This window comes from Lipophrys pholis (genome assembly GCF_963383615.2).
Source record: "Lipophrys pholis genome assembly, chromosome: 20".
In the NCBI taxonomy this organism is placed as follows: domain Eukaryota; kingdom Metazoa; phylum Chordata; class Actinopteri; order Blenniiformes; family Blenniidae; genus Lipophrys; species Lipophrys pholis.
Window position 1 is genome coordinate 21,552,158 of NC_137648.1, and position 27,432 is coordinate 21,579,589.

General features: G+C 47.9%; 1 protein-coding gene across 1 annotated transcript; it reads left to right on the forward strand.

Moving 5' to 3' along the window:
• The first annotated feature begins 433 nt into the window (after positions 1–433).
• On the forward strand, positions 434–27,432 carry gfod1 (glucose-fructose oxidoreductase domain containing 1). Its single transcript, XM_080489198.1, has 3 exons — positions 434–1,316; positions 21,952–22,145; positions 23,673–27,432. The coding sequence occupies exons 1-3, from the start codon at positions 1,064–1,066 to the stop codon at positions 24,411–24,413; spliced, it is 1,188 nt and encodes a 395-aa protein (XP_080345324.1). The 5' UTR covers positions 434–1,063; the 3' UTR covers positions 24,414–27,432.

Consider the following 27,432-nt stretch of genomic DNA (forward strand, 5'->3'; position numbering starts at 1 on the left):
ATGAAAAGTGAATCTAAGAATCGAAACGTTTAATGAGACTAAATGAGTCCAGGGGCTGAAGGGTTAACGAGGGAGCGGACTGAGGATAGTAGAGTCACCAGAAAACACCACAAACAAACCGGAAACTACACTTTAAAAATAAAAGCTCGCGAATAATTACAGCTTTACTGAAGCCTCGTTCCCACGACGTTTCCAGTCAAAACTCGTCGTTTTTATGTTTTGTCTCTCAAAAGTTTCATGTCTTCATTTGAAATCGTGTGAATGTGAAATAAAGGTGTGTTGATAAATAAAGTGTGATAATAAAGAGAAACCACAGAAATAAATGTTTCACTGGATCTTTAAACATAATCTCGTTGTTTCTTTTTATTTATGAATTTTAACTTTGTTTAATCTATATCTATAGCCCTGTGTTTTATTGTGAAAGAGTTTTCCCGTGTGTGTGTGTGTGTGTGTGTGTGTGTGTGTGTGTGTGTGTGTGTGTGTGTGTGTGTGTGTGTGTGTGTGTGTGTGTGTGTGTGTGTGTGTGTGTGTGCGCGCGCGCGTGTGTGCACCATCTTCGCAGCCTCCACCATAACACCGCGGCGCCGCAGCGGGTTCCTGCGGGGATCGAGCACCTCATCACGGCGGAGCTCCGCTCTGCTGCCCGGGCCTCTTTGTGTGGACGTCGGCCGGAGCTCCGCTCTCCGCCCCGGGCTTTTCTCCGGACCTCCACCGGAGCTCGGCGTCCTCCGCCGGGCTGCGTGTGCAGGAGGCGGCGGCATGCGGAGCGCTGCGTGCCGCGGTCGTTGAGGAGGTGAAACCCTCCGCCTTGACGTCGCGTCGCTTCCGCCGCTTTTATTCGTTTTAACCTGGGATCTCAGCGGGGCTCTGCAGCGGGACTCTGCAGCGGGACATGCGGGGTGTGTGTGCGGAAGCTCCGGGTGTGACTGCAGGTGGATGGCCAGCCTGACGCTCCGCTCCGCAGCAGCAGCAGCAGCCGCTCCGCCTCCGCCTCCGCCCGGAGCCGCACTGTGACCCTCCGACCCCCGCAGCCAAGCTCCGCACCGAGCCAGCCAGCCGAGCCATGCTCCCCGGGGTGGGGGTGTTCGGCACCGGCCTGACCGCCCGGGTGATCGTGCCGCTGCTGAAGAACGAGGGCTTCGCGGTGAAGGCGCTGTGGGGCCGCACGCAGGAGGAGGCGGAGGAGCTGGCCCAGGAGATGAACGTCCCCTTCTACACCAACCGCATCGACGACGTGCTGCTGCACCAGGACGTCGACCTGGTCTGCATCAACCTGCCGCCGCCCCTCACCCGCCAGATCGCCGTCAAGACGCTCGGTGAGTCCCCGGCCGCTCGTCATCCGGTCATCACTAGTTCATCCGGTCATCACCGGTCATCACTAGTTCATCCGGTCATCACTAGTTCATCCGGTCATCACCGGTCATCACTAGTTCATCCGGTCATCACTAGTTCATCCATCATTCGTTAACCACCATTCATCGATAATCTCGCCATCCCTTTGTCCATCAACACTACCAGCCTTTATCATCCATCATCCGTTCGTTATTCCAGTACAACTCCATCCATCCATCATCCTCTTGCAGTTTTCACGAGTTCTCCAGTCATTTTGTTTTATTTCTTAAAGGTTTTTTTTTCACTGAAGACAAAATTGAGCCTTTGCTTGTAATTTGACTCCTGCTTCATTGCTGGCCCAGTGGTTCAGGCCTCATCAGGCTGGACTTCATGATACATATTGTTTTTATTATTTATTTATTTATTTATAATTTATTTTATTTTATTTTTTTTTTTTTTTTTTTTTTTTTTTTTTTTTTTTTTTTTTTTTTTTTTTTTTTTTTCTTTTTTTTTTTTTTTCTCGCCCTTGTCCTGTTCGGCAGCTTGGGCCAACAATATGATGTGATTGAGAGCCTTCGGAGTCAGAACAGTTTTTGGTCTTGCAACAGGGAGAGACCTGGAGTCTCCTCCTGTTGCCTTCTCCGTCAGAAGCTGGCATGGCTGCCGTACACGACCGGGGGGGAACGCACAAAGAGAGAGAGAAGAGAAGAGAGAGAAGAAAGTCGAGGGGGGAGGGGGGAGGGGGGTGGGGGGAAGGGGATAACATACAATGTCCTTGTTGTGCTACATATATTATTTGCAATAATCACACTCATCCAAATACTTTCCAACTGTTATTAGATTGAACCAGCCTGAGCAGCTCTATCTAGACAGTAAGATGATTTCCTAGATTTAACCAGCCTGAGCAGCTCTATCTAGACAGTAACGTGAAGCAGGAACATGAAATAACAAAGAGGCAACAACAAAAGAGGAACATGATTTTTAAAGTTTGAGCAAATGATGACAGACAACAAGCAACTTCAGAAGCACCTTTCGTGAGGAGTGAAAGTGTGTGTGTGTGTGTGTGCGTGTATGTGAGTGTGTGTGTGGCTTGTCCACTGGGTGTGGCCGGAACTGTTGTGGGGGGACCCGTGGTGACACCCCGGGGTCCGAGGCCACCGCGCCCGGACACCGCCACCCCGGCAGACAGAAGCCCCCCAGGCCCGGGGAGACCCCAGCGAACCACCCCAGAGAGCCCCGCCCCCGCCCAAAAAGCACCCGACGGAGAATGCAGAGAGGAATCCCCCCCAGGCAAGAGGGGCCCACAAGAGAAGGACAAAGGGCACAGGGCCCCAGGCCCCGACCCAAGCTGCCAAGCCGAGAAAAGGCCGGAGCAGGGCCCCCGGGCCGAGCGGGCCGAGAGCCCCCCCAACCCCGGCGGCGAGTCCCACCACACCCCCGGGAACAGGCCCACCCACCGCCCCCCCCCAACCCGGCAAGGCAGAGACGGCCCCAGCCGCCGCGCCCCGGACCAGCCCCGCCCCCAGACCCAGGAAAGCGAAGCCCGGCGCAGGCCCCGGTCGGAGAACAGTCAACTCTACACCCCCAGGAGCCTCATAATCCACCCGCCCCATAACCCCTCCCCCCGGGTCTTGATTGGGAAACCCAACCCATGACCCACCCCGCACACACCCACACCCACACCCCCACACCCACACCCACACACCCACACCCACACCCACACCCACACCCACACCCACACCCACACACACACACACACACACAGGTATAATTTATTTTATTACTCACGTTTAGTTTTTTAATTTGGTGAGCCGTCCCGCGACGTATCGTCAACCCCGCTAACGTTTGCTTTCAGAAAGTCGTCACGTGACCAATTACGTGTCCGGGCACTCAAGTAAACGGTTAATCGTCCACCTCTTTACTTGTGAGCGCCAGGAAAACTAGTTGGTGTTGAAAACCGTGCGCAAGGAGCTGCTGTCATATCCCCGCCGGCCACTAGTCGGAGCCAAAGAGCCGTCAGACAGTGATCCAACCCAGAGTACCAGGGCTGCGGAGAAAAATACTGACGTAGAATCACAACCAGAAGAAAACAACACAGTGCTAATCATGCTAAATGCTAACCTCCACTGCGCTGCAGATTTCAGAAACTCAGTGATTCAACCAATATATTTCAAAGGCCGTGTTCAAGATACTTACTGATACTCGCCGCTCTTTTTTTACACTTTTTTGCATTTTCTATTTTAGATTCGTTTTAATTAAAGCTTTAGTTTTGTTAAGAGTGAATTTATTCTTCTTGCTGTTTGTTTTCACGTCTGCAGCAGAAAACTAACATAGCCTGAACTTTATTCTGTGAAATCTCTTGATGTGACGGAGCGTTCTGATTGGACGAGCGCGTCTCTTGATTTAACCTCGGTGACAAACTGGGAGCAGCGAAGAAGACGGGAATCCGCCCAGAGACTCGTTCTAGTTTGAAATCTGGAGCAGCGCGGCAGACAGGAAGTGGGTTTGGTGGAGCAGTGCGAGCTGCACGCCGCCTCCCGAGCCGCGGTCGGGCGGAGAATCGTGTCGCGCTGCTTCCAGGTCGAAGGTCACGTCGTCAAGTGTTTCTCGGAAAAACCCAACGTGCAGCGAGGTCCAGTTTACAAAACGTACGACTTCATTCTTGATGCAGAGCAGGAGGACCAATCCGCCGTTTTCAAAAAGTCTCATTTTGCCCATTTACACAGCGACGGCGTCGGGACATTTTCAAAAAGTTGTGTTTTCAGTGGCTCCAAGCACCGGTACCATGGAAACGGACCCTCAAAACACTACAAATCCGTTGTCGTGGAAACGAGGCCTAATTTTCCAAAACGTTCCAGAGAAGACGAAGCGACCGTCGCCAGGAGACGCCAGCAGGAGTCTTCAGATTCAAATCCGGTTTCCAGGAAGACGTTGATCCGCGAACCGAGACGCTTCCTGGTTTGTCTTTTCTTCAGTTAGTTTTCTCGTGGTGTGAGAATCATTTCCTGTTTGATCCTTTACGACCGCGATCGTCAACGTCGGGCTTTTTGCTCGACGCCTCAGATTGAAATGTTTGTTTCTTTGCCAGAATTTAAACGCAGCTTGATGACATATCAGGCGTCTCGCAGCAGAACGTAACAGTTAAACCAATACAGCCAGGAACAAATTAGGAAAAAGCTCCCGTCTCGTACGACGTTCATCCAGAGTCTCTCCAGTTTGATCTTAGTTTCTTCTTTGTTAATGTCGTCGGACGCGGTGGAGCAGCGGTTTGGTAGTCTGGCCTCACAGCTGGAGCCTCTCACTGATGGTGGGTCCAAGACGTCCAGATCGGTTCCTCCACCCAGTGTGGGAACGGTGAGGACGAAGAGACGAGTCGGGGAATGTCAAGGTGGAGGAACCTCGGTCTGATTGTGATGGAACGTGGATCGGTTCCTCCAGAGGTCGTAGCTCACTGACAGGAAGTCGTCACGGCGGACAGTGATTGTTGACGGAGCGGAGCAGTGGCTGAACCGACCGGTTGTGTCGGGGGAGGGGGGAGGGGGGAGGGGGTGTTGAGCTGATGCTAATCTGCCCGCCGCTCACCTCAGAAGCTCCGCGGTGCCGCCGGAATGTGAACTTTCGCTCTGAGCCGAGAGGATTGGCTGAGCTGTTTAAAGAGTGCTGGTGGGATATCCTCCACCCTCCTCCCTCCACCCTCCATCCTCAACCCTCCCTCCTCTCTCAGTCCACCATCCACCCACCATCTCTATACCCTCAGTCCATCATCCCCCTTCCCTCCATTCAACCTCCACCCTCCACCCTCAGTCCACCATCCACCCACCCTCTCTACACCCTCAGTTCATCCTCCACCTTCCCTCCATCCAACCTCCGCCCTCCGTCAACCTGCATCGCTCAGTGTTTCCTCTCGTGTCTGTAAATAAACCCTCTGAGGGTGGAGACGCTCGTCGTGACGTAGAAAATGGAAAATCCCTGACAGGAGTCGCGTCTCGCCGGTTCTTCAGGTTTGATCTGATACTTCAACCAGGAGTCATCAAGAGGAAGCTGTGTGTGTGTGTGTGTGTGTGTGTGTGTGTGTGTGTGTGTGTGTGTGTGTGTGTGTGTGTGTGTGTGTGTGTGTGTGTGTGTGTGTGTGTGTGTGTGAGTGTCTACATCACACACACACACACACACACACACACACACACACACACACACACACACACACACACACACACAGTTTCAACTTCAGACTTTCAGGATCTTTTGGTTCCTCCATAGTGTTAGCAGTTAGCATTAGCATTAGCAGTGCTTAGCGATCACGTCGGAGCTTCTCGGGTGACAACGGCCTCCAGCCTCTCTGCTGGAGTTCCACTCTAGAACTCTAGACCTTCCAGGGTTCTCCTTTGTCTCCTCTGGAAACTGGATCTTAACCGACCGATCCGCTTTCTGGCCTTTCAGCTTTACTTTGGTCAAAGAATGAAACACTGACGGTTCCGCTAAAGTCCATGTTGAGCTATCAGATGAAAGTGTTTCCGTTTCTCGGGGAGTTAAGGGTTTGACCTTTGACCTTTGACTAAATTTATCCAGATTCGTTACGTCGCCATCTTGATGTTTAAGTTTGAGACGACGCCTCAAACTCTTCGCCGTTAAACAGCGACGGCTTTAGTAAAGTTCTGTTCTGCTCTCGGTCTCCAGGCCGCGGCCTGAAACTCAACCTGAAGCCGAAGTGAAACGTTAGAGCGCCAGTTTCAGGTTTTGTTTTGACGGGGGAGGAGGAAGAGGAGGAGGAGGAGGAAGAGGAAGAGGAAGCCGTGTGACGTTTGTGTGAAACCCTCTTGAGTTTCGTCACTCAGTGGAAAACAGTTGAGTTGTTTCTTCGTGGTCCTCATCACATCATGAGGGCGAAGCAGCAGGTTTCTTCAGACTCTGCGTCTCTTCTGTAGAATCTGGACTTTTACATGAGTCACGGCTCGGATGACTCAAAGGATTTTTACTCTGAACCCCCCCCCCCCCCCCCCCCCCCCCCCCCCCCCCAGTGGAACATTTTAACGTTTTACATTTACGTCAAACTTCTGTTTGGATGCCAGACTAGTTCCTGTTCTTCACCTTGTTCAGATCAGATGTTTTTTCGCTGATAAATCATAAATAAGTAAAAACTTCAAGCAGAACCCTTCGTGGATAATTGGATGCTTTTAATTTGAAATGTACAGCTGGTCTTGCACTCCTGGTTTATTTATCATTTCGTTTTGTCTCGTAATTTGCGTTTTCCGCAACCCAGACTTCCTGCACCCCAATATTTTCAGAAAGTTGCGCTTTCCCCCGTTAGCGTGACGACGCAGTCGGAGTGTTTCCAGAAAGTTCCACCTTGGAAGCCGTTTTCAGAAAGTTGCGTTTCCAGTGCGTTTTTACTTGAAAATGTTGAACACAAATCTTATGAGATTACACTGCTGGAAAGAGTAACCCAAATATAAGTTATTAAAACTAAATCTGAGAGGAGAATTACTTGAAAACTAGTGAAATTATACGTCCATGCAGCAAGTGAATTTTACTTGTTAACAAATCTTGAAAAAAGATTTAAAATCTAGATATGAGATTATTCTGTAAAATTACATGAATCTTCAAAATGAGCCAAATTATCATCATGTCTAGAAATACGATTTTAAATCTTGACAATCTGCAGTGTGTCATGTCGGGAGAAGGCGCCTCCCCGACCCCGCCACGTTTTATTACTGCTTCTACTGAAGCTCTCTGGCGCCCCCAGGTGGTCATGATGGGAACAACCGGTGAGATTTACGCCACGGTGACAGTCATGGTGGAGTCAAAACTTTTTCTACTGTATTTTAGTGATTTAAAGGCGTTTCAGACGTTCCACTTCTGTGATTAAACGACCGAATTGGCTTGAACGCTCCGTAGCCAGCTATTAGCCAAAAGCCGATTATAAAACGTAAACATTTTGAGCGTCGAGGCGACTTGAGCTGCTTCCAGACGAGTTAGTTCCTCTTTGTTCGCACTGAATTCAAAGTGCAGCAGAGCCTCGGTCCAGACGATCAGAGACGATCAGTCTTCATCACATGAGAACCAGCTCGTGACTCCCGGCCCGCTTTTATTTTTATAATCGACTGACGGTGAAAAGCAGCTGAGACACCTGCTGTGAAGGACGGTCCAGTGGCAGCCGCCTATTTTTAACCTGCCTGCGTCATCGTGCATACACGTTCCACTGAGGCGCTCGTTTAAAGACGCAGCGCAACCAAAACCCGCGCTACGGCGGGAAAGTCGAGGACGCCGCCGCTCAAAGTTAACTGTTAAACAACAACAGAAATATCTGTTTAAGGTTACTCGTGAGAATTCACCTTTGAGAAAACTTAGGAGCAGAATTGGTGAGTTAGCAGGCTAGCTAACTGGTTAGCTAGCTAAGTATTCACACAGTACCAGAGGTCAAAGGTCAACATTCATGACCAGAAATACACAGGTTGTCCATCAAATGAAGCTTATCAACTTTCACCAGAACTGTAGTTTATGTCGTGTTTATGAAATTTAAAAGATTTAGTTAAGAACCGCTGACATTTTATTCTGATATTTCACACGGTTAGCAATGCAGCATTTTTAGCCGTTTTAACGGCTTCAGTAGCTTGAGCCTTTTCACAGTTATAGTCAATTTTGGCGACATTGTGAGACAAGGTATTCTGTAGTTTGGTGACATGTTAGCTTATCATCCTTATTTCAGTTACAAGTCACTGAACCATTTTTAGATTTAAATGCCAGATAGAAATTATCTGAAATATTTTTGTAAATTTTACAGTGATTTGCTGAGGTCTTCAAAATCTGTTCTCTGAGACAAAAACGAAGTTGTTCTAATCCCGACAACGAGTCTTCAAATCAGTCTTTGACCTCATTTGCATGATGGGAAAACGCATCGTTTTAGGTTTTTTGTTTCGGAAAGGTTTTGCGTTTACATGGCAAAGTTTTGAAAACGTCCATTTCCACGGGAACGAAACAAACATGGAGAACTCAGTCAGAGCCTGAGTGTTTCCAGAGTCTCGTTTTCACCCGTTTCCATGGAGACGGGGTTGGAGCATTTTCAGAAAGTTGCGCTCTCAGTGGCTCCGACCACCGGTCGGTATTTTCACATGAAAGTCATCACGGTGTTCTAAATAATCCATAGTTCTCAGAGTGCCAAACCCTGACGGACCGAGGACTTTGTGGTTGAAGTTCAGACCTCCAGGTCTCGGCCAATCAGCAGCCTCCCTCAGATCCCGCAGACGGAGGTCTGCTGACGTTCCCAGGCCTTCTTTTAAAATCCGTCACCAGGTTCCCAGCGGTTCACGTTCACGTCCTTTAACATGCTAATGACGGCGTGTGAGCGACGGGCGGGACGAGGAGGCGGCGGAGAGTTTCCACTCCTGTGAAATCTCCTTTGTGATGAGATGAATGAGGGGGGGGGGGGGGGGGGGGGGGGTCCACTGACAAGTGAGCATTCCTCAAGAGAAAAAGGATTTAAGAAGTCGAGGTGAACTGCAGAGCAGCTTCACATGTCACTTCACTCCACAGCAGTGAGTCTGCTGACACACACACTCACACACAACAAAAGACACACAACACAACACCACAACAGCAGCAGTGAGCAGGGGGGGGGGGGGGGTCCTGCTGAGCTTCAGTCCGTACAACACAACACAACATACACAACACAACATACACAAGAAACACACAACAGAACACAGGACACACAATGCAACATACACTACAGGACATTCAACACAACAGAAGATACACGACTCGACACAACACACACAACTGAACACAAGGCAAGGCAAATGTATTTCTAGAGCACCATTCAAACTCAAGGCAACTCACAGTGCTTTACAAAGAAATAATAGAAATGAAAGAAATACAGAATAAAGAAATACATTAAAGCTTTAGAAGAAATGAAAGAAATGCATGAAAACAAATAATGAAGAAAAGTAGAATAAATAAGGTAAGAGATTTATTAAGATAAGTTTAATAAGTAAGTAAAATCTATTGTTTATTCTGAAGCCCGTGCATACAGGAATGTTTTAAGTCCTGATTTAAAAGAAGTGAGTGTGTCAACAGTCTTCAGGTGTTCAGGAAGTTTGTTCCACAGGTGAGGAGGTAGGAACTAAAAGCTGCTTCACCTTGTTTCTTCTGACTGTAGGAACAGTGAGTCAACCTCTTCCTGATGACCTCAGAGGTCTGGAGCTTTGATCTTCTACAAGTCAATCTGAGAGGATTTAGGCCGAGACCATTCAAAGCTTTCTGGAGCAGAAGGAAGGTTCTGAAGTCCTTTGATACACAGGCAGCCAGTGGAGAGGGTGGAGCACGGGGGTAATGTGCTCCACCCTCAGTGTGTTGGTGTAATGTTCACCACCCTCAGTGTGTTGGTGTAATGTTCTCCAACCTCAGTGTGATGGTGTAATGTTCACCACCCTCAGTGTGGTGGTGTAATGTGCTCCACCCTCAGTGTGTTGGTGTAATGTTCTCCAACCTCAGTGTGTTGGTGTAATGTGCTCCACCCTCAGTGTGTTGGTGTAATGTGTTCCATCCTCAGCGTGGTGGTGTAATATGCTCCACCCTCAGTGTTCTGGATGAGCTGTAGTTGTCTGACAGATTGTCTCCTGAGGCCTGTAAACACTCCGTTCCAGTGAAAATGAAAGCAGAAGAAGTTTCTCAGAATCTTGTTGCTCAGAAATCCTTTGATTCTTCAACATTGTTCAGACGGTAGGAAGCTGATTTGGTTCTTGTCTTAATGTGGCTGTTAAATTTCAGGTCTGAGTCCAGAACTCCACCCAGATTCTGCCTGATTTGATGTCCTGAGTGACCTGGAGTCAAGATGAGCACTGACCTTTAACCTTTCTTCTTTGGGGCCAAAAACAATGAGCTCCGTTTTGTCTGGGTTGAGTTGTAAAAAGTGCTGACTCATCACTCCTTCATTTCATTTATGCACAACACACTCAACTGAACACAACTGAACACAACTGAACACAACACACACACAATAGCTGAACAGCCACATTCCAGAGGCGGCTGCGAGACGAACCATCATTCTTTAATGATCATTAAACCAGATGTGAGCTGATTGTGTTGGTGAGGCTCCATGAAGGAAGGTGTAAGGACGGACTGGAGCGGCGCGGTGCGGCAGCGCTTCGCTCTGTTGCCTCACCAAACGTTCCCAGTGTGAATCTGCTGGGAAGTTTGGACGTTGCTGAGCGCCGACTGTTCTGAAGCAGAAAGTCGTAGCCGTGAGGCGGAGAGCTGAAGATAATTGATCTGCTTGTGGTTTCATCGTCTTGTTGCGACACGCGGTGGCGTGACCTCGCCGCTCGGCGCGGCGCTTGTTGAAACACTCCTCCAGTCTGACTGAGCCAAAACACAGACATCTGAGCAAAGCCGCGGCGTTGGGAAATCCCTGCTGTAGCGTCACCAGCTCGCTGCTGATGGTTTTGTGTGACCGCGTCCCTAGCTCCGCCCCGTTTCCCCCCGAGACGCCGGCCTTTTATCGCCGTCTGGCTCGGCCGCTATGTCCCACTTCAGGAATAGAGCGGCTGCATTTGGTAATTGGTCATCGGGGAGGCGAGGTGAGGCGAGGCGAGGCGAGGCGAGGCGAGGCGAGGCAAGGCGCGCTCCTCCTGATGGAGGATGGCCTCCTCTCTCCTCTCGCTCCTTCTTCACTGCAGAAAAGGAAGTTCAGCTCATGAAGTCGTCCGGCTGCAGCAGGAAGTGATTCTGTGGTGAACCCCCAAGAGCAGCGCCTCACTTCCTGTGCAACCGTTGGCGAGAAACGAACGAGTGGCGCCGCTCTGAACCTTCATCAACAACTCAAACCGTGAAATGGTGTAGCTACAGCAGGAACTGTAAACTCTGATCTGATCTGGAGACGTCGGTGCGACCCCCCACCCCCCCCCCCCCCCCCCCCCCCCCCCCACCCCGCCATGTGACGGGTAATAACAAAGCTCGCTGGTTCATCTTCCTCCTCAGTGAAACGTCTCATCCGTCAGCCAGAATTAGTCCGTCTTCCTCCGGACGTTGATGGTTATTAACCAGTCTTTAGCAGCTCTTCTCCCCTCGCGTGGCGTCGCCCTTGTTTCCCGAGAAAGATGGATGAAACATAACAGCGAAGACTTCAGGCGTCCGCTCGTCGCTCGTCACGCCGCCGAGTGTTTCAGCATCACTTCAGACTGTTAGCTCCCTGCTGCTCATTACCATTCCCCGCTAACACCCGTCACCTCCTGGTTTCGGTCGGTACAATGGAGGCCTTGTGGCCCCGCCAGGCGCTGCCAGCAAACTGTGCTGGACTTCAATTTTCCTAACAGACTCTAAAATCCTCCCGATTGTGGGGAGATGATGGATCCGTCGACTAGTTTCTCTCCTGCGTTTCATTTCAATGCGACAAAAACGTTTCAGTCAAGATGAGAGTTTAATAATGAACGTTACATCTTTACGTGATAAGTGCCTGTCAGGTAGCAACATAAAGCTACCACTGGCTGTACATCAGGATACACCTGACAATCGATCTGATGTTAAAGGAACCAATCATGTAGCAGCTTGCCCAGTCCTGTAGTTCCACTTTGGACCACAAGATGGTGCATTGAGTCATTCTGTTATTCCTTCTACCTTTAGTCTGAGAGCAGAAACGCTACTGGACATTCGCACTGCGGCCGTAGTAACTAGTCGTTCTGCACATGCTCAGTAGAGACAATCAGAACAGTGTTTCCTCCATGGTGTCATGACTCCCTATTCTCCTGGACTTGGTACTTTTATTTTGACAGTCACCGTAATAACAATCCAATTTGGTCATTTTATTTTGACAGCCACCATAATAACCTTCCAACTTGGTAGTTTTATTTTGACAGCCACCATAATAACCTTCCAACTTGGTAGTTTTATTTTGACAGCCACCATAATAACAGTCCAACTTGGTAGTTTTATTTTGACAGCCACCATAATAACAATCCAACTTAGTAGTTTTATTTTGACAGCCACCATAATAACAATCCAACTTGGTAGTTTTATTTTGACAGTCACCGTAATAACAATCCAACTTGGTGTTTTATTACAAAAACAACCAACACCGCCAACTAGTGGACTAACATGCTAACACATAACGCTGTTATGTGTAAATGGAAAAACTTTTCTGAAATGAAAATGCCAAAAACGATGCGTTTTCACTTGGAACGTGTTCTCGGGCCTGATATTCTGCTCCTGTGACGGGACGGTGTACTGAGACCCCCTGCTGATCGTCATCAACAATCCGTTATTCCGTCATGTATTATGTTACTGGGACGGTTTATCCTGCTCCACCTCAACCTGACGAACGCAAACCGACACTGGGGGAGGAAAAAGACGTCTCAGTCATCGGCAGCCATGTTTGTGTTCCTGCCTGCAACGGGAAGTGCTGATTAGGATGCTGTGTGTGTGTGTGTGTGTGTGTGTGTGTGTGTGTGTGTGTGTGTGTGTGTGTGTGTGTCAGCATGATTAGCGGGGAGGGTCCTTAATTAGCCCCCCGAGGACAGGATCGTGGTGGGGGGGGGCACTCACTTACCTCTTCATGAGTCCAAGTCCACATTTTGTCATTTAAATGTAAATCAGGAGGATCTATCAGGACATGACATTGTATTTTTCTCAAATGAGAAGAATACAAAGAAAATCTCACCTGCTATATTTGCTCTGTCATCACAGTGACAGTTTTATTCTTCTGCCTTCCCTAAACAAACATCTCAAACATCAAACTCTCTAAACTTTAGTGTGAAAAACAGCCTTCAGCCACAAGGTGGCAGCGTCATTATGGACCCACAGCCACTTCTTCCACAGAAGAAGTCAAGATTACAGGAAATTGAGCAAACTGCCTGCATTAGCACAGCGAGCTAACGAGCTAATTGTTGTTAAGCTGGAGTTCAACAGCAGTTAACAGGTAATGAGATCGTACAGCCAGTATTAGCACCACAAGCTAACGAGCTAACATAACCTCTGAGTTTGTACTGTTTTATGAATATATATATATATATATATATATATACTATCTCTGAATCTAATTTTCTACGTATCATTCTTTCGTACAACTTTGTACCCATAAACAAATGAGCTCACTTGGCCGTCTTTTATTATCGGATTCCTTGACGTTTTTCTTCTTCATCACATAGCGAGCTAACGTATTAGCCTCCGTGGTGAAACCTGAAGCTTCTGGTTCGTAACGCGTCGGAACCGCAAAACCTTTTCCACTAATGGAACACACTCTAATGCTGCTCATTACCCATAGTGTGTGTGTGTGTGTGTGTGTGTGTGTGTGTGTGTGTGTGTGTGTGTGTGTGTGTGTGTGTGTGTGTGTGTGTGTGTGTGTGTGTGTGTGTGTGTGTGTGTGTGTGTGTGTGTGTGTGTGTGTGTGTGTGTGTGTGTGTGTGTGTGTGTGTGTGTGTGTGTGTGTGTGTGTGTGTGTGTGTCGAAAGGCATTTCATGTCTTATAACAAAGAAACAACATTTATAAAGGCAATTTAAACTCAAAAAGTATAAAAGAAACAACATTTATATCAGAGGAAGCTTAGTTGAACACTGATGACAAAAATTCTTTTCCACTTTGTCCCTCATTCAAAGTTTGTAAAATACTAGAGGATTTATCAGTAAAACGCAAATAATGTCAGCTCACCAGTGTTATTAGGACTTTACAACAGATTATAATGATGGATTTCACTTTTCTATATTCAAATAGATTCTTTAATCCTTCAACACACATTCACTTTAGGGTTTGTTTACATTCTCTGGAGCCGAGCCTCCAGCCTGTCCTGTGGACGTTAGGAACCAGACTGCTCTTACCCCCAGCTGCCCTCGCTTACCCCCAGGTGCCCCTCTCTTACCCCCAGCTGCCCCTCTCTTACCCCCAGCTGCCCTCTCTTACCCCCAGGTGCCCCTCTCTTACCCCCAGGTGCCCCTCTCTTACCCCCAGGTGCCCCTCTCTTACCCCCAGCTGCCCCTCTCTTACCCCCAGCTGCCCTCTCTTACCCCCAGGTGCCCCTCTCTTACCCCCAGGTGCCCCTCTCTTACCCCCAGCTGCCCCTCTCTTACCCCCAGGTGCCCCTCTCTTACCCCCAGCTGCCCTCTCTTACCCCCAGGTGCCCCTCTCTTACCCCCAGGTGCCCCTCTCTTACCCCCAGGTGCCCTCTCTTCCCCCCAGCTGCAACACAAAGCCGGACATGGCTGCAGACATCCTCCACTCTCAGTCAAAGTTCTATTTACATGCCGAACTGGGAAATGAGACCCAAAGCCACGTCGGTCAACAGGAAGCTGCTCTTCTCCTGATTTCCTCCTCGTTTCCAGTCGTTTCCAGTCAGAAGGTCGACGCCTCCATGTTGGCTCCGCCTCTTTCTAATTGCTTTAAACTCGATTGAATTTGAGGTGATCAGGAGGAGGACGAGTCTGCTCCATCTCTCTGAGCGTCTCTTCATCGTGCCGTCTTCAAACGGTCCTCTACAACACGTTATACTGCCGATACAGTCTCTGACACAGAAGAAATCAGTGCAGTATCGGTATCGGTATCTGTACTATTATTGATACATTTTGTGTTGTATCACATTAGTGTTGCTACCAGTGGCATATTGTCATATCAATATTAGTATTGGTATGATATCGGTGTCTTGGTATTGTATCATGATCATGTCAATAACTGTTTGGTATCCTGTCGGTATCGATCTTGTATTGGTGGTGTGTCGTATCCATGTTGGAATTGTATTGATATTGTATTGGCTCTGTATCAGTACTATATTGATATTGTTCTGTATCACATTGGAATTAGTATCCGTCTGATATTGACATGTTGGCATCAGTATCGGTGTCATCCATATTGTATTGTATCTTTATAATATCGATAATTGCAGTTTTCCTGTATGTTTCCGTATTGTATTGGCATTGATCAGTATCTGTATCAACGCTATATTACCATTGTGTGTGTATCACATTGGTCTTACTACCAGTATGATCTTGGTATCTATAGCCTCGTTTCCACAGTGCCCCTTGGTGCCGGTACGGGTCAGCTCGGAACCGGTTGTTGTGCGTTTCCACTGACTCAGAATCATTACCAACCGGTACCATTGGTAACCATTTCTCGCTACCCCTCCACTTGGTGTACCAGGCACAATGTGCCGGATATGAGGGGGAGGAGCTTCAACACTGCCGTCTGTTCATTGGTCCGTGACGACCGCTGTTCTCCCAGCAAGCAGCCATTTCCAATCAGTTGTCCGGCAGCAATCGGGTCGCTTTTTTGAAAATGTCCTCCGGCTATGGCGTCACATCCTGCGTGATTACACAACCGTTCATAACCCCGCCTACATTTCAAACCGAACCCTGTGTAATGGAAACGCGGCACTGATATGGGTCTGGTTACAGATAGCTGACCCCACCCCACCGGTACCGTCACCAAGGGGCACTGTGGAAATGAGGCTTAGGTCAGTATTGGTATCATATTAGTGATAGTATTAGTATTAGTTTCGATGCTATATTGTATCTGTATCGGTATTGTATTTGCATCATATTGGTACCTTTATCAATATTGGTATCATATCAATGCAGTCTTGTATCGTATTGGTATCGGTATGATATTATACAGTATTTGTATTATTATTGGATCATTATCATATTGATCATAATAATAATGATAATTGATGCAATATTATACTGGTATTGAATCAGTATCTGTTTCAGTAATATATTGTATGATATTGGTATTTGTGTTAGTATGATATTGACATCATATTAGTATCACATCCTCCTCCTCCTCCTCCTCCTCCTCCAGCGAGGACCGATCCTTCCTAATCCACCAGGGTTGTTCTGCTGCTGCTTCCAGCTGTTGGAGGATTTGGGAGAAACATGATTGTTGCCCTCAGAAGTGACGACTTGTGGTTTGTTTCCTGCGGATGCAGGAGGAGGAGGAAGGTTTTCTCTTCAACACACGACTCACTGCAGGTTGTGAAACAATCGGATTGTCTGAACCGGTTGTTGGGTTTGAGTCGTTTCCAAGCTGCCGTGATAAAACACTCAACAATGTGCCGAGAGATTAGTGAGACGCCGGCGTCGCTCTGCTCTTCAACCTGACCTTCCTGCTGCGCCGCAACCCAGCCTTTCCTTCCTCTGTGTGTGTGTGTGAGTGTGTGAGTGTGTGAGTGTGTGAGTGTGTGTGTGTGTGTGTGTCTGCACAATCCGTCATTATTTCATCATCAGAGTGAGAAACACTGAACTGTGATGAAACGACGTTCCCGCACGCTGCATTTTCCACAATCTGCACATCAACACATTTGGCCAATCAGAAGCAGCCCTGCTGCTCTGGATGCCCCGCCCACTGTGTAAATATGAGTTCACAAAGTGTGTGAAGAAGCTAAACATAACGGAAATAACCTGACAGTATAAATTCGGTTGGAGGAGAAAGAAGAAATGTCAAAGCACAAAGACACTAACATCGTCTGCGTACAGACTATTTAGCTTGTTTCTGTGGCGGGAGGATTGAGGACGGCGGCGCTCGGCAGCGAGGCTCCGATTATCCACATGAACCACCGCCACGTCTGCAGCGTCAGTCCTTTCAATAAACTGCATGTAAATCAACATACTTTATAAAAAACAATCTATCTTATCTCACAGCAAAGAATAAACCAAAGAGCCTCTTAACAAACGGGACATTTCCAATCCACAATAAGAATTCAGCAGATTATAAATAAATCCTAACCCCCCCCCCCCCACCAGTGGGATAAAGTGGAGGATTTATGAAGGAATACAGTTTTTATTTATACCTTCGGGTTGGGATGAATTGAAGTCACAGTGTAGACATGAAGTCAATATGCCTCTAAATAATTCCTGCTGAATGTAAAGGCCAGATAAAACACTAAAAAGTCACTTTTCCAAGGTTCTGATTCTTCAGAATCAGTTAGAATTTATTCAAGAAAATCAAACTATATATCCCCCTTTTGATAAAATCCGACCCTTTACTTGGAAAACAATTTCTTCAAAATGACGAGACAAACTGTCGTTCTTGACCTTGTAACAGATACAGACTGAGGTGAGGATCTAATCTGACCAGTTTGACCAGAAGTGGTACTTTGTTTTATTCAACTCCAGATGAGATGATGCACAGCGACTCCAGTCTTTAGTTTCCTTCTAAAACTCAAGACGTCACGTTAGTTTTTCCTGCTGAGTGAAAGTACCTGACACGCTGCAGTCTCCTCCTGGTGACTCCATTAACACCAGACACTTCCTGTTTTCATGAGAACCTCTTATTGAAGGAAGTGATGGAGCTCCCGTGCGTATGAGAGGTCACTCCTTAGTTCTGAACAGTGGAGTTTCTCACCGTCAGGCTGTTTTCTACTTTAATCTGATAAAGAGAGATGGTGGTAGACTCCTGGTGACGGGGTGAACGTTCACCATGCTGTGAGTCACAGTGAGCAGTGAAAACGGTTGTTCTGCAGCTGTAATGGTGTGAACACACTCAACTGATCTCTGCCTCGTTCCGTCTTCAGTCAGAACCAGGAATTGGCTTTCAGTCGACCATCGTGTGTGAACAGATGATTGAACTGAGAAGTGAAGCAGGAGGAAACGGACTCTGCTCGTTTGGATTCACAGTTTTGGTCTGAAGTCATGAGAGACGACCGGGAGGGATTTGATTCTGAGTGTTTAGTTCAGTACCTGAAGGTGAGCAGGTAGCCAGAGTGAGCTGCTGCTGGGAGGGTACTCCTCTTAGTTCTGGAACTAGGAGGAGTACTCTCCCAGAACTAGGAGGAGGAGTACTCTCCCAGAACTAGGAGGAGGAGTACTCTCCCAGAACTAGGAGGAGTACTCTCCCAGAACTACGAGGAGGAGTACTCTCCCAGAACTAGGAGGAGGAGTACTCTCCCAGAACTAGGAGGAGGAGTACTCTCCCAGAACTAGGAGGAGGAGTACTCTCCCAGAACTAGGAGGAGTACTCTCCCAGAACTAGGAGGAGTACTCCCCCAGAATGAGCAGGAGTACTCCCCCAGAACTAGCAGGAGTGCTCTCCCAGAACTAGGAGGAGTACTCTCCCAGAGCTAGGAGGAGTGCTCTCCCAGAACTAGGAGGAGTACTCCCCTAGAATGAGCAGGAGTACTCTCCCAGAGCTAGGAGGAGTACTCTCCCAGAGCTAGCAGGAGTGCTCTCCCAGAACTAGGAGGAGTACTCCCCCAGAATGAGCAGGAGTACTCTCCCAGAGCTAGGAGGAGTACTCTCCCAGAACTAGGAGGAGTGCTCTCCCAGAACTAGCAGGAGTGCTCTCCCAGAACTAGCAAGAGTACTCTCCCACAGTTAGGAGGACTACTCTCCCAGAACTAGCAGGAGTACTCTCCCAGAACTAGGAGGAGTGCTCTCCCAGAACTAGCAAGAGTACTCTCCCAGAACTAGGAGAAGTGCTGGGAGAGTTCTGGAATCATCAGCCTGCCATTTCCTTCCACTGGGGTTTCTTTGGTGACGTCTGTCCATCGAATACGAACCTTCAGCCTCTTGCCGATACCAACTACCGATACCTGTACTTAGTAGAAGCCATAAAGCCTCATTTATTTTCCATAAGCAAACGACATGTGAAGGCTATGGTTCATGCCCACTTCCTACCAGCTCTCCCTGCAGTCCCCCGGTTCGATGTCCTGGAGGTGAATTATTGATGTCGAGGGACCGAGCGGCTGTGCAGGAGGTTTTTTGTGCTCCGTTACCGAACTCCCACTGGGCGAGGAGTTTTACCTGCCCAACCAGAGCAGCTGTGGCTAACAGCCTCACAGTGACCACAGCATGGACCACTGCATGGACCACAGCATAGACCACAGCATAGACCACAGCATACAGCAGCCCACAGCATGCACCACTGCATGGAACACTGTATGGACCACTGCATGGACCACCGTCTGTTCTCACAATCACTCCACATAAAACAAATGTGATTGCAGAGCAGCAGAGAATGTGGCTGTTTGTTCCCTGGTATTTGTGTTTGGTGGGACAACAATAAGGTTACAGCCCAGAGTCTTTGGATCAACAGGACATCAGTTCAGACGTTTTCTACCAACGAGCAAGAAGAACCATTGTCCCGGGAGTTTATTCTGGAATCTCAGCACAGTGAAGAGAAAGCTCTTTCTAGTCCAGACACACGGTCACTCTGGATACTTGGTGCCATCGAGGCATCAGAACGTCACTATTTAGCCTCAGTGGACTCAAAGTGTCTGGATTGATCCTCTGGATACTGGCTCCACCTCCTCCACCCTGTTAATATTATAAAAAGCTCTTCAAAATGCGTTACTGTCATCAAAGCGAAACGACTTAAAGTTGCAATACTGAAGTATTTGGGGGAAAACAACATCCTCAAGGAGATTTCTAGAAAACTCTCAGAATGAGTTTGATTTCAATCAGTGTTGAAAAAAGACGTTTATTCCCATTTGTCAAGGTAAAAGCGGATGTTTTCGGTAACTCCTCTTGAAAAAACATCCACAGGGGCAACGTAGTTTTATAAGAAGACAGTAAGTACGTTTTCAAGTGAAGTCGCAAAACTTGCTGGCATTTTGGTGTCCATCCCCACGACAACGGTGCTGGGAGCCACTGAAAACACAACTTTTTGACAACGGCTCACAGGGTGGAAGTTTTTGAAAAAGCTCAGACTCCGTCGTCGTTTAAACAGGCAAAAATGCAACTTTTTGAAAATAGCTCGGACTCCTTGTAGACGGTGGGAACGCTTTTACTGGGGTCAGAGTGTTTTCAAAAAGTTCCCTGTTGGGAACTGATTTTAAAAAGTTGTGTTTTCAGTGACTCCGAGCTCCGTTGTCGTCTAAACTGACCACAAACACAATGACAGTTTTGCTTTGTCACTTAAAATGGTGGAATCTGGGCCTGAAGCCCAGGACGGTTCCGCCTCTTCACGCTGTCGTTTATGCTACACCCTCACCTCCAGTCTGAACTCCACCTGGTGAACTTTCAGTCCAACGTTACGCTGTCTGCCAGATAATTGCTGTAGAAGCTGCTCTGATGGTATCGTGTGCCGAGGTGCAGCCATTAATCTCTTTATCAGACACACTGAGTGTCTGAGAGGCCGTGGCAGAGCTGAGTCGACAGACCGACACGTCTAATCCGGACTCAGAGCTTTCTCCGTCAGGAGCAAAAGGTCTTCATGGGGGTCGAACTCTGAGCCGGAGAGAGTGAGAATGAGACAGTGAGAATAAGACGGACTGAGACTGTGAGACAGTACATTAATGATGCTGGATTATCCTGAGTGTGATCTTTAGCAGGCTGTAAAAGGTTCTGGAGGGTCTGAGGCCGTTTCCACTCAAATTGATGTAGCACCTATGCCAGGCCTATAGGTGGCGCTGTAACTCGACCACAGAAATACGACAAAAACTGAGAATGAGATCTGGAGCATGAACAAATCTAAACATTGTGTTTCTCATTAAAGCGATGAGCCTCAGCAGCGCCACCTGGAGCAGGTCATCCGCCATGTTGTTATCAAGTGGCGTCACGGAGGCGGTGGTCGAGAGGCGGGGCCATGACATCATTGTATCAGCTAATGTGGGCCTTGTCCGTCCACACGTCAAAGCCGAAGCGGTGTTTTCAGATTTCTCCACTCTGGAACCTGTTTTATAATAAATGAATAAATAAAACGATCCGATTACATCAAGCGTGTGTGTGTGTGTGTGTGTGTGTGTGTGTGTGTGTGTGTGTGTGTGTGTGTGTGTGTGTGTGTGTGTGTGTGTGTGTGTGTGTGTGTGTGTGTGTGTGTGTGTGGGTGTGGGTGTGGGTGTGGGTGTGGGTGTGGGTGTGGGTGTGGGTGTGGGTGTGGGTGTGGGTGTGGGTGTGGGTGTGTGTGTGCTCCCAGGTTCCATCAGAACTGGGTCAGGAGGATTAATTTCCCGGCCAATTGGAGCTAATGGCAGATTAATGTTGGAAGTTCACTCTCAGAACTGCTGGTTGACACAACAAACAGCGGAGAACAAACGATGCGGGTCTGACACGAGGCTCCAGCGCCGCTGTACACGTCGTCTTAGTTCTCCGCGGAAACTAAGTCGTTGTGCAAACAGCCTCGGTGCCTGACGAGAACACGGACAGGCCCGACACGAGTCCTTCAGCTGGACGAAGCTTCAGCCAACAGGATCTATCTTTCATTCACACCAGCTTTTTCAGCCCGTCAGCTTTCTGTACATTTCTCACGTTGTGCAGAATCCTCCCGCGTCCTTCACAGTACAGCAGAGGTTATTGATTCCTTGTTGCAGAAGCTTTAAAGTGTTTATGAAAAGTAGCTCCTTTTCTTTCCTCTCAGCTGTTTGTGGATATTTTGTGGTTTTAACGAGGTTCCGTGCAGAGTTCCCATCCATTTCATCCCCGGTTCCACCGGTGTGTTGAAAGCCCTCGGAGCTGTCCAGGTCCGACAGCCGCCTGCCAACATCTAAACCTTTAAAGTACAATCAGAGGTTCAGGCATCAGAGCGGCGTCCGCTCTGTTGTGGTGCTATGAACCGAACAAATCCGTCTGTTTCTCAGCGCTCAGAGGAGGAAACCCTGAAAGTGAAGGGAAATCTGGACTTCTTTGTTTCGGCATTGTTTGGTTAGGGGTGGGGATGTTTCCAGGCCCAAGAGGACGTGGCTCATTCCCCGTCCTCTCTCTTTCCCTCTGCAGGTATTGGCAAGAACGTGATCTGCGACCGGACCGCCACACCTCTGGATGCCTTTCGAATGATGTCAGCAGCCCAGTACTACCCCAAGCTGCTGAGCATTATGGGAAATGTGCTGCGTTTCCTGCCGGCGTTCGTCCGAATGAAGGAGCTGCTGGAGGAAGGATACATCGGAGAGCTCCTCGTCTGTGAGGCGCAGGTATGAAATGTCTTAACTTTCAAGAACACGTTTTTAAAAAATACCCAGAAATTATGAAAAGTTTGTGTGTGAGCGGCTCGAGTTTAAAAAGTGACCAACAAGCTAACCACGCGGTGTTGTATTACCAATTTCTCCCACAAGATGGTGCATTGAGTCTCTCCACTAGACTCACGTATCAATAAAATGTAAAGTCGCTGAAGTTCTTCTACAAACTTATTCTTTCTTTTAGGAATGTCCCCATCAGATCAGTTGATATCGGATATCGATATCGGCAAATCGGAGCGGGGCCATAGACCTAGAAAACTAGACTTATATATATAGTGGTTTATGTGTTTTTGTGCAAGAGTCTACTTCTAAATTTCTATGTGGTATGTTGTGTTTCGTGGGCACAGCGCCCCTAAAGGCGTGGCATGTGTACTACATGCCCTGAAGACTTGTGTTGAGCCATAGTCATAGTGATTTATTTGCCCCAAAATCCAGGTGAAGTTGTTTAGGTTAACATAAATAGGAGATACAAGACTGCAGAGTGTAATTGGGGTTTTGTTCTTATGACTGAATAAAGTTTAAATAAGTTCTTGAGTCATTCTGTGAAGAATTTTGATTCAATAAGTGAGTTTTACAATAATTTCTAGCTAAACAAAGCTTCTACCAATAGTGCTTTTAGCTTCAGACGTCTTAGTCGCTCCAAAAATAGACCATTGAGCATCTTTGCAATAGCAATGTGAGTATCGGATCGGGACAGTATCGGTATCGGCCGATACTCAATTTTGAAAAATCGGATCGGTATCGGGGGCAAAAAAGTGTGATCGGGACATCCCGAAATTCTTTATTGGCCTGCGAAATATAGTGACAAATTGTAGACACAAAAAAGCTGGAAAATATTAAAAAGATAGATATATATTTAACTTAGATGAAGACCAGACTCACGCTCACACAAATAGACGTCTTTCATGGCAGGAGAAAGGAAACCGGGGGACACGTTTCTTAACCACAACCAGACAAAACTACAAAGGTTATTACTTCAGTCTGATGTGTCGAGCTGTTTAAAGTGGGGATTTCTACGTTGCTTCACATGATGATGAAGACACACATCGAGGTATGTCTTCACCTCGAGGTATGTCTTCATCTCGAAGTATGTCTTCATCTCGAAGTTACGTCAGAATGACACACTGACACCTGGAGAAGAATCTGATTTGCTCTGTTGCTCCAAGTACGGTGAGGCCAACTACAAAAGTACCAAGTTGAATTGTTATTACGGTGACTGTCAAAATAAAATTACCAAGTCCAGGAGAATATGGACTGGGAGTCATGACACAACGGAGGAAACTTTGTTCTGATTGACTCTACTGAGCATGTGCACAAGATCTAGTTATGACGGTCGATGTGACCCGGACCAGGACGAGCGTTTTCACCGTCTCCATGGAGACGGAGCCCGAGTGTTTTCAGAGACTCCAAACGCCGCTGTCATGTAAACAGAAACCAAAACACGACAAAAGCTGATTGAGTTCTGTCGGTTGTGTCCTGCAGGTCCACAGCGGCAGCCTCCTCGGGAAGAAGTACAACTGGAGCTGCGACGACCTGATGGGGGGCGGCGGGCTGCACTCGGTGGGCAGCTACATCATCGACCTGCTGACCTTCTTGACAGGCCAGCGCGCCGCCAAAGTCCACGGCTTCCTGAAGACCTTCGTCAAGCAGACGGACCACATCCGGGGAATCCGCCAGATCACCAGCGACGACTTCTGCACCTTCCAGATGGTTCTGGAAGGAGGCGCCTGCTGCACCGTCACGCTCAACTTCAACGTCCCCGGCGAGTTCCGACAGGAGGTGATCGTGGTGGGGACGGTCGGGAGGCTGACGGTGACGGGGACGGACCTGTACGGGCAGAAGAACAGCGGTGGCGGCGGCGGCGGGGGCGGCCCCGAGCTGCTGCTAAAAGACACCACGCCGCTGGAGAAGGCGTCCTTACCGGAGAAGGCCTTCAGTGACATTCCCTCGCCGTACCTCACCGGGACCATCCGCATGATCCAGGCGGTGCGGCAGGCATTCCAGGACCAGGACGACCGCAGGACGTGGGACGGCCGGCCCCTGACGATGGCCGCCACCTTCGAGGACTGTCTCTACGCTCTGTGCGTGGTGGACACGATCAAGAAGTCCAACCAGTGCGGAGAGTGGCAGAACATTGTGGTGATGACGGAGGAGCCGGAGGTCAGCCCGGCGTACCTGATCAGCGAGGCCATGAGACGCAGCAGGATGTCGCTCTACTGTTAGCGATCAGCTAATGTGGCGAAGTCGGCGGACCACGGTTCTGATCCGGTTCAGTTGGTCACCGGTTTGCTCCGTATTGTGTCTGTTACAAAGAGTTTACAGCCTCGGCAGTAAAGGAACAGCAATGTGATTAATAATCTATTTATTAGAACAACTTTTGAGTTTTTAGCCCTTTCTGGGGGATTCTGATCCGACAACGGATCACGAGGACGAACCTGCTCGCTCTTGGGTTTTCAGATCAGGAATCTGCACGGATTCACTTCCAATCTTCCCATTTTTAAATTGGACGCTGAGACAGTTGTCACTTCCTGTTGGCTGCTCGATCAAAACACAAAAGTCTTCTCTTCAACGCGGTCTGGGACGACCAACGTCCACACTGTGGCTCCGATCGAGGGACGGCCCGGGAAGAACGACGGCCTTCTGGAATTCACTCTCCTGTTGCTGTAATCAGAAGTACTTGCTAGTTTTACCAAGTGAATGTTCAAAAAAAAAAAAATGAAACAAAAGAAAAGCCAGAGTGCTTGATAGTCTGTGTCTGCTCCGTGTGCTTCGGTGTGAAACAGGAAATCAATCGTTTGGCTGGCGGGTTCCTCTGAGGGCTTTTCCTTCCAGCTGGTGTTTTCAATACGATCAGGCTGCCGCCTGGAACAAAAGGGTTAAAAACACCGAGGCTCGGCCGTCATGCAGCCGCAGCAGGAAGTGAATCAGCCTGAACGCTGCGTGGCAGTTAGTTCATCGCTGCCTTAAGTGCGGACGCGTTGCATGAAGAGAAGGAAGTAGAAATATGCCGGCGGGCTAATCGGCCCGCTTCATCAACGGCCTCACTTCTGCTCGGTGGAGTCGACGAGGAGCGAAATAACATTTCTTAACTTGAAGCTCAAGACGAGGAAGTTGGTCTCAATGGCCTCGTTTACACGAAAAACCAGTGTAGCCGGAAAGCTTTCTTCACTGTCGGGGTCCGTTGAAACGACAGCGGTGTTCAACTCCACTGCAGCCGTCACTTCTGTATACCCAGGCTGGTGGAACGTCTCTTTCACGTCCGCGGTTCCTTCCCAAAGAGACCGCCAGAGGATACAGAGCGCCGCTACTGCACATGCACACCTACGCCGTGGTAAATAGTTCTTCTGCGCACACGCGAGTAACAAACATGGCGGCCTCCATAGGGCCGTGTCTCCCAGTCCGTATTCTAGATTTATCGTCCACTTCGCGAGTTTAATAGTTGAGATTCTCCCCCGATATCATCCAACTCGTCATCTGTCCACTGGAATGTCGGGTTCTCTCCATTTTCTTAACATTTATAATTGATTGTTCTCTGCACACGTGTCTTGTGTGATTTCATTACAACAACATGCAACAGTGCCCCCTTGTAGCCTGGCATACTAACTACATCATTGTCCGTGTGTCTCTGTTGTGTAAACGCAACACTTTCCTTTATCAGACGGGTATTTTCACCTGAAACGTCCCGTAAACCGAGTCTAAGGCTCCGGTGGCACGACAACGTTTCAAGTGAAAACGTTTTTTGCATTTTCGTTTCAGAAAAGTTTCACATTTACACGGCAATGTTCTGAAAATGAGGTCTGAAATAGCAGAAACACTGGAAAAAAAAAGTAGTTTTCATGTCGGGCCACTAGTTGACGCCGTTGTTAGTTTTAGTACTGAAAGCACACACACACACACACACACACACAGACACACACACACACACACAGATCAACGAACTCTAAACATTAACAACAGGAGAACACGGACATTCTTGTGGACAGACCATTCTAGTGGATTGTTATTACGTTGACTGTCAAAATAAAACTACCAAGTTGGTAGTTTTATTTTGACAGTCATTTTTTCAAAATAAAACCACCAAGTCCAGGAGAATATGGACTGGGAGTCAAGACACCACGGAGGAAACTTTGTTCTGATTGGCTCTACTGAGCATGTGCAGAACTACTAGTTACTACTAATGTGCTGAGCATGCGCTGTAGCAGCATTGCCAAAAAGTTGCGTCTCCAGTGGCTCGTAACACACAAAATACAAGTTTTCCGTTCTCACTTGAAATGGTTGTCGTCTAAATGGAGCCTTAACGTCCTCAAACCGTCCAAAGCCCAAATATTCTGTGTTAATAAGTTAAAGTGCATGAAATTATGAATTATGTGTCACGTGGCACCAATTAGCGTCAGTTTCTGGTCCAAAATGTGTCCACATTTTAAATATAAATCAAATATGATGTCTATGATCCTATATGTTTTCAGTTCTTACCCTTTTCAAATTGATCACAGATTGATTCAAACCGCTGAGCGTGTTAAAGAGTTAACTAGCTAGCTAACAGACGTTTAGCCGCTAAAGCCACAGAAAGTTCATGAAAATCAAGATCTGAATATAAGATTTCCTTTAGCTTGGTGCTTAGATGTTCAGCTCGATAAGCTATTACTGTACGTGTAAAGCAGGAAGTGAAATATTAGCTTTAGCATATGTTAGCTAGCGCCTCAACAGCAGCGATGTTGGTGAATATTTCAGCTAAAAAGTCCGTTTTTCTTGTGAACAAAGTAGATTATTTTCATCCTGAAGGTTTACGAGAGCCGCTGAACGAGGGTCAGGAAGACGTTTCTTCGTGTGTTTGTCTCGCGACGGAATAAACCGCCGTTAGCGAGAGTGCCGTTTACGTTTATGACCTCCGAAGCCAAAAGATTGATTTTCCTCGTGTGCTTCTCCGTTCTTTGTGGTGAGCTGTGCTGAAATACTCTCCATGTAACGACTACTGAAAATGTACAGAAGAAAATATTATAAAGCGACGATATGCGTTTGTCCATGGAGATAAATGAGTACTGTATGTATTTTATTTGTAAGAACCGAGGCGGTGGAACATGTGGCTCTGAGTGTTACAGTATTTATTCTGTGTTTTGTTGCTGTTGACGAGTCGCGTCGGATCGACCGAGGCCTTCTGGAGCGTCCAGCTTCTTTCATCAGACGCTTCTGTTGTGAAAATCTTTACGATGCAAACTCATGTTAAAGATCAACACATCCTGGA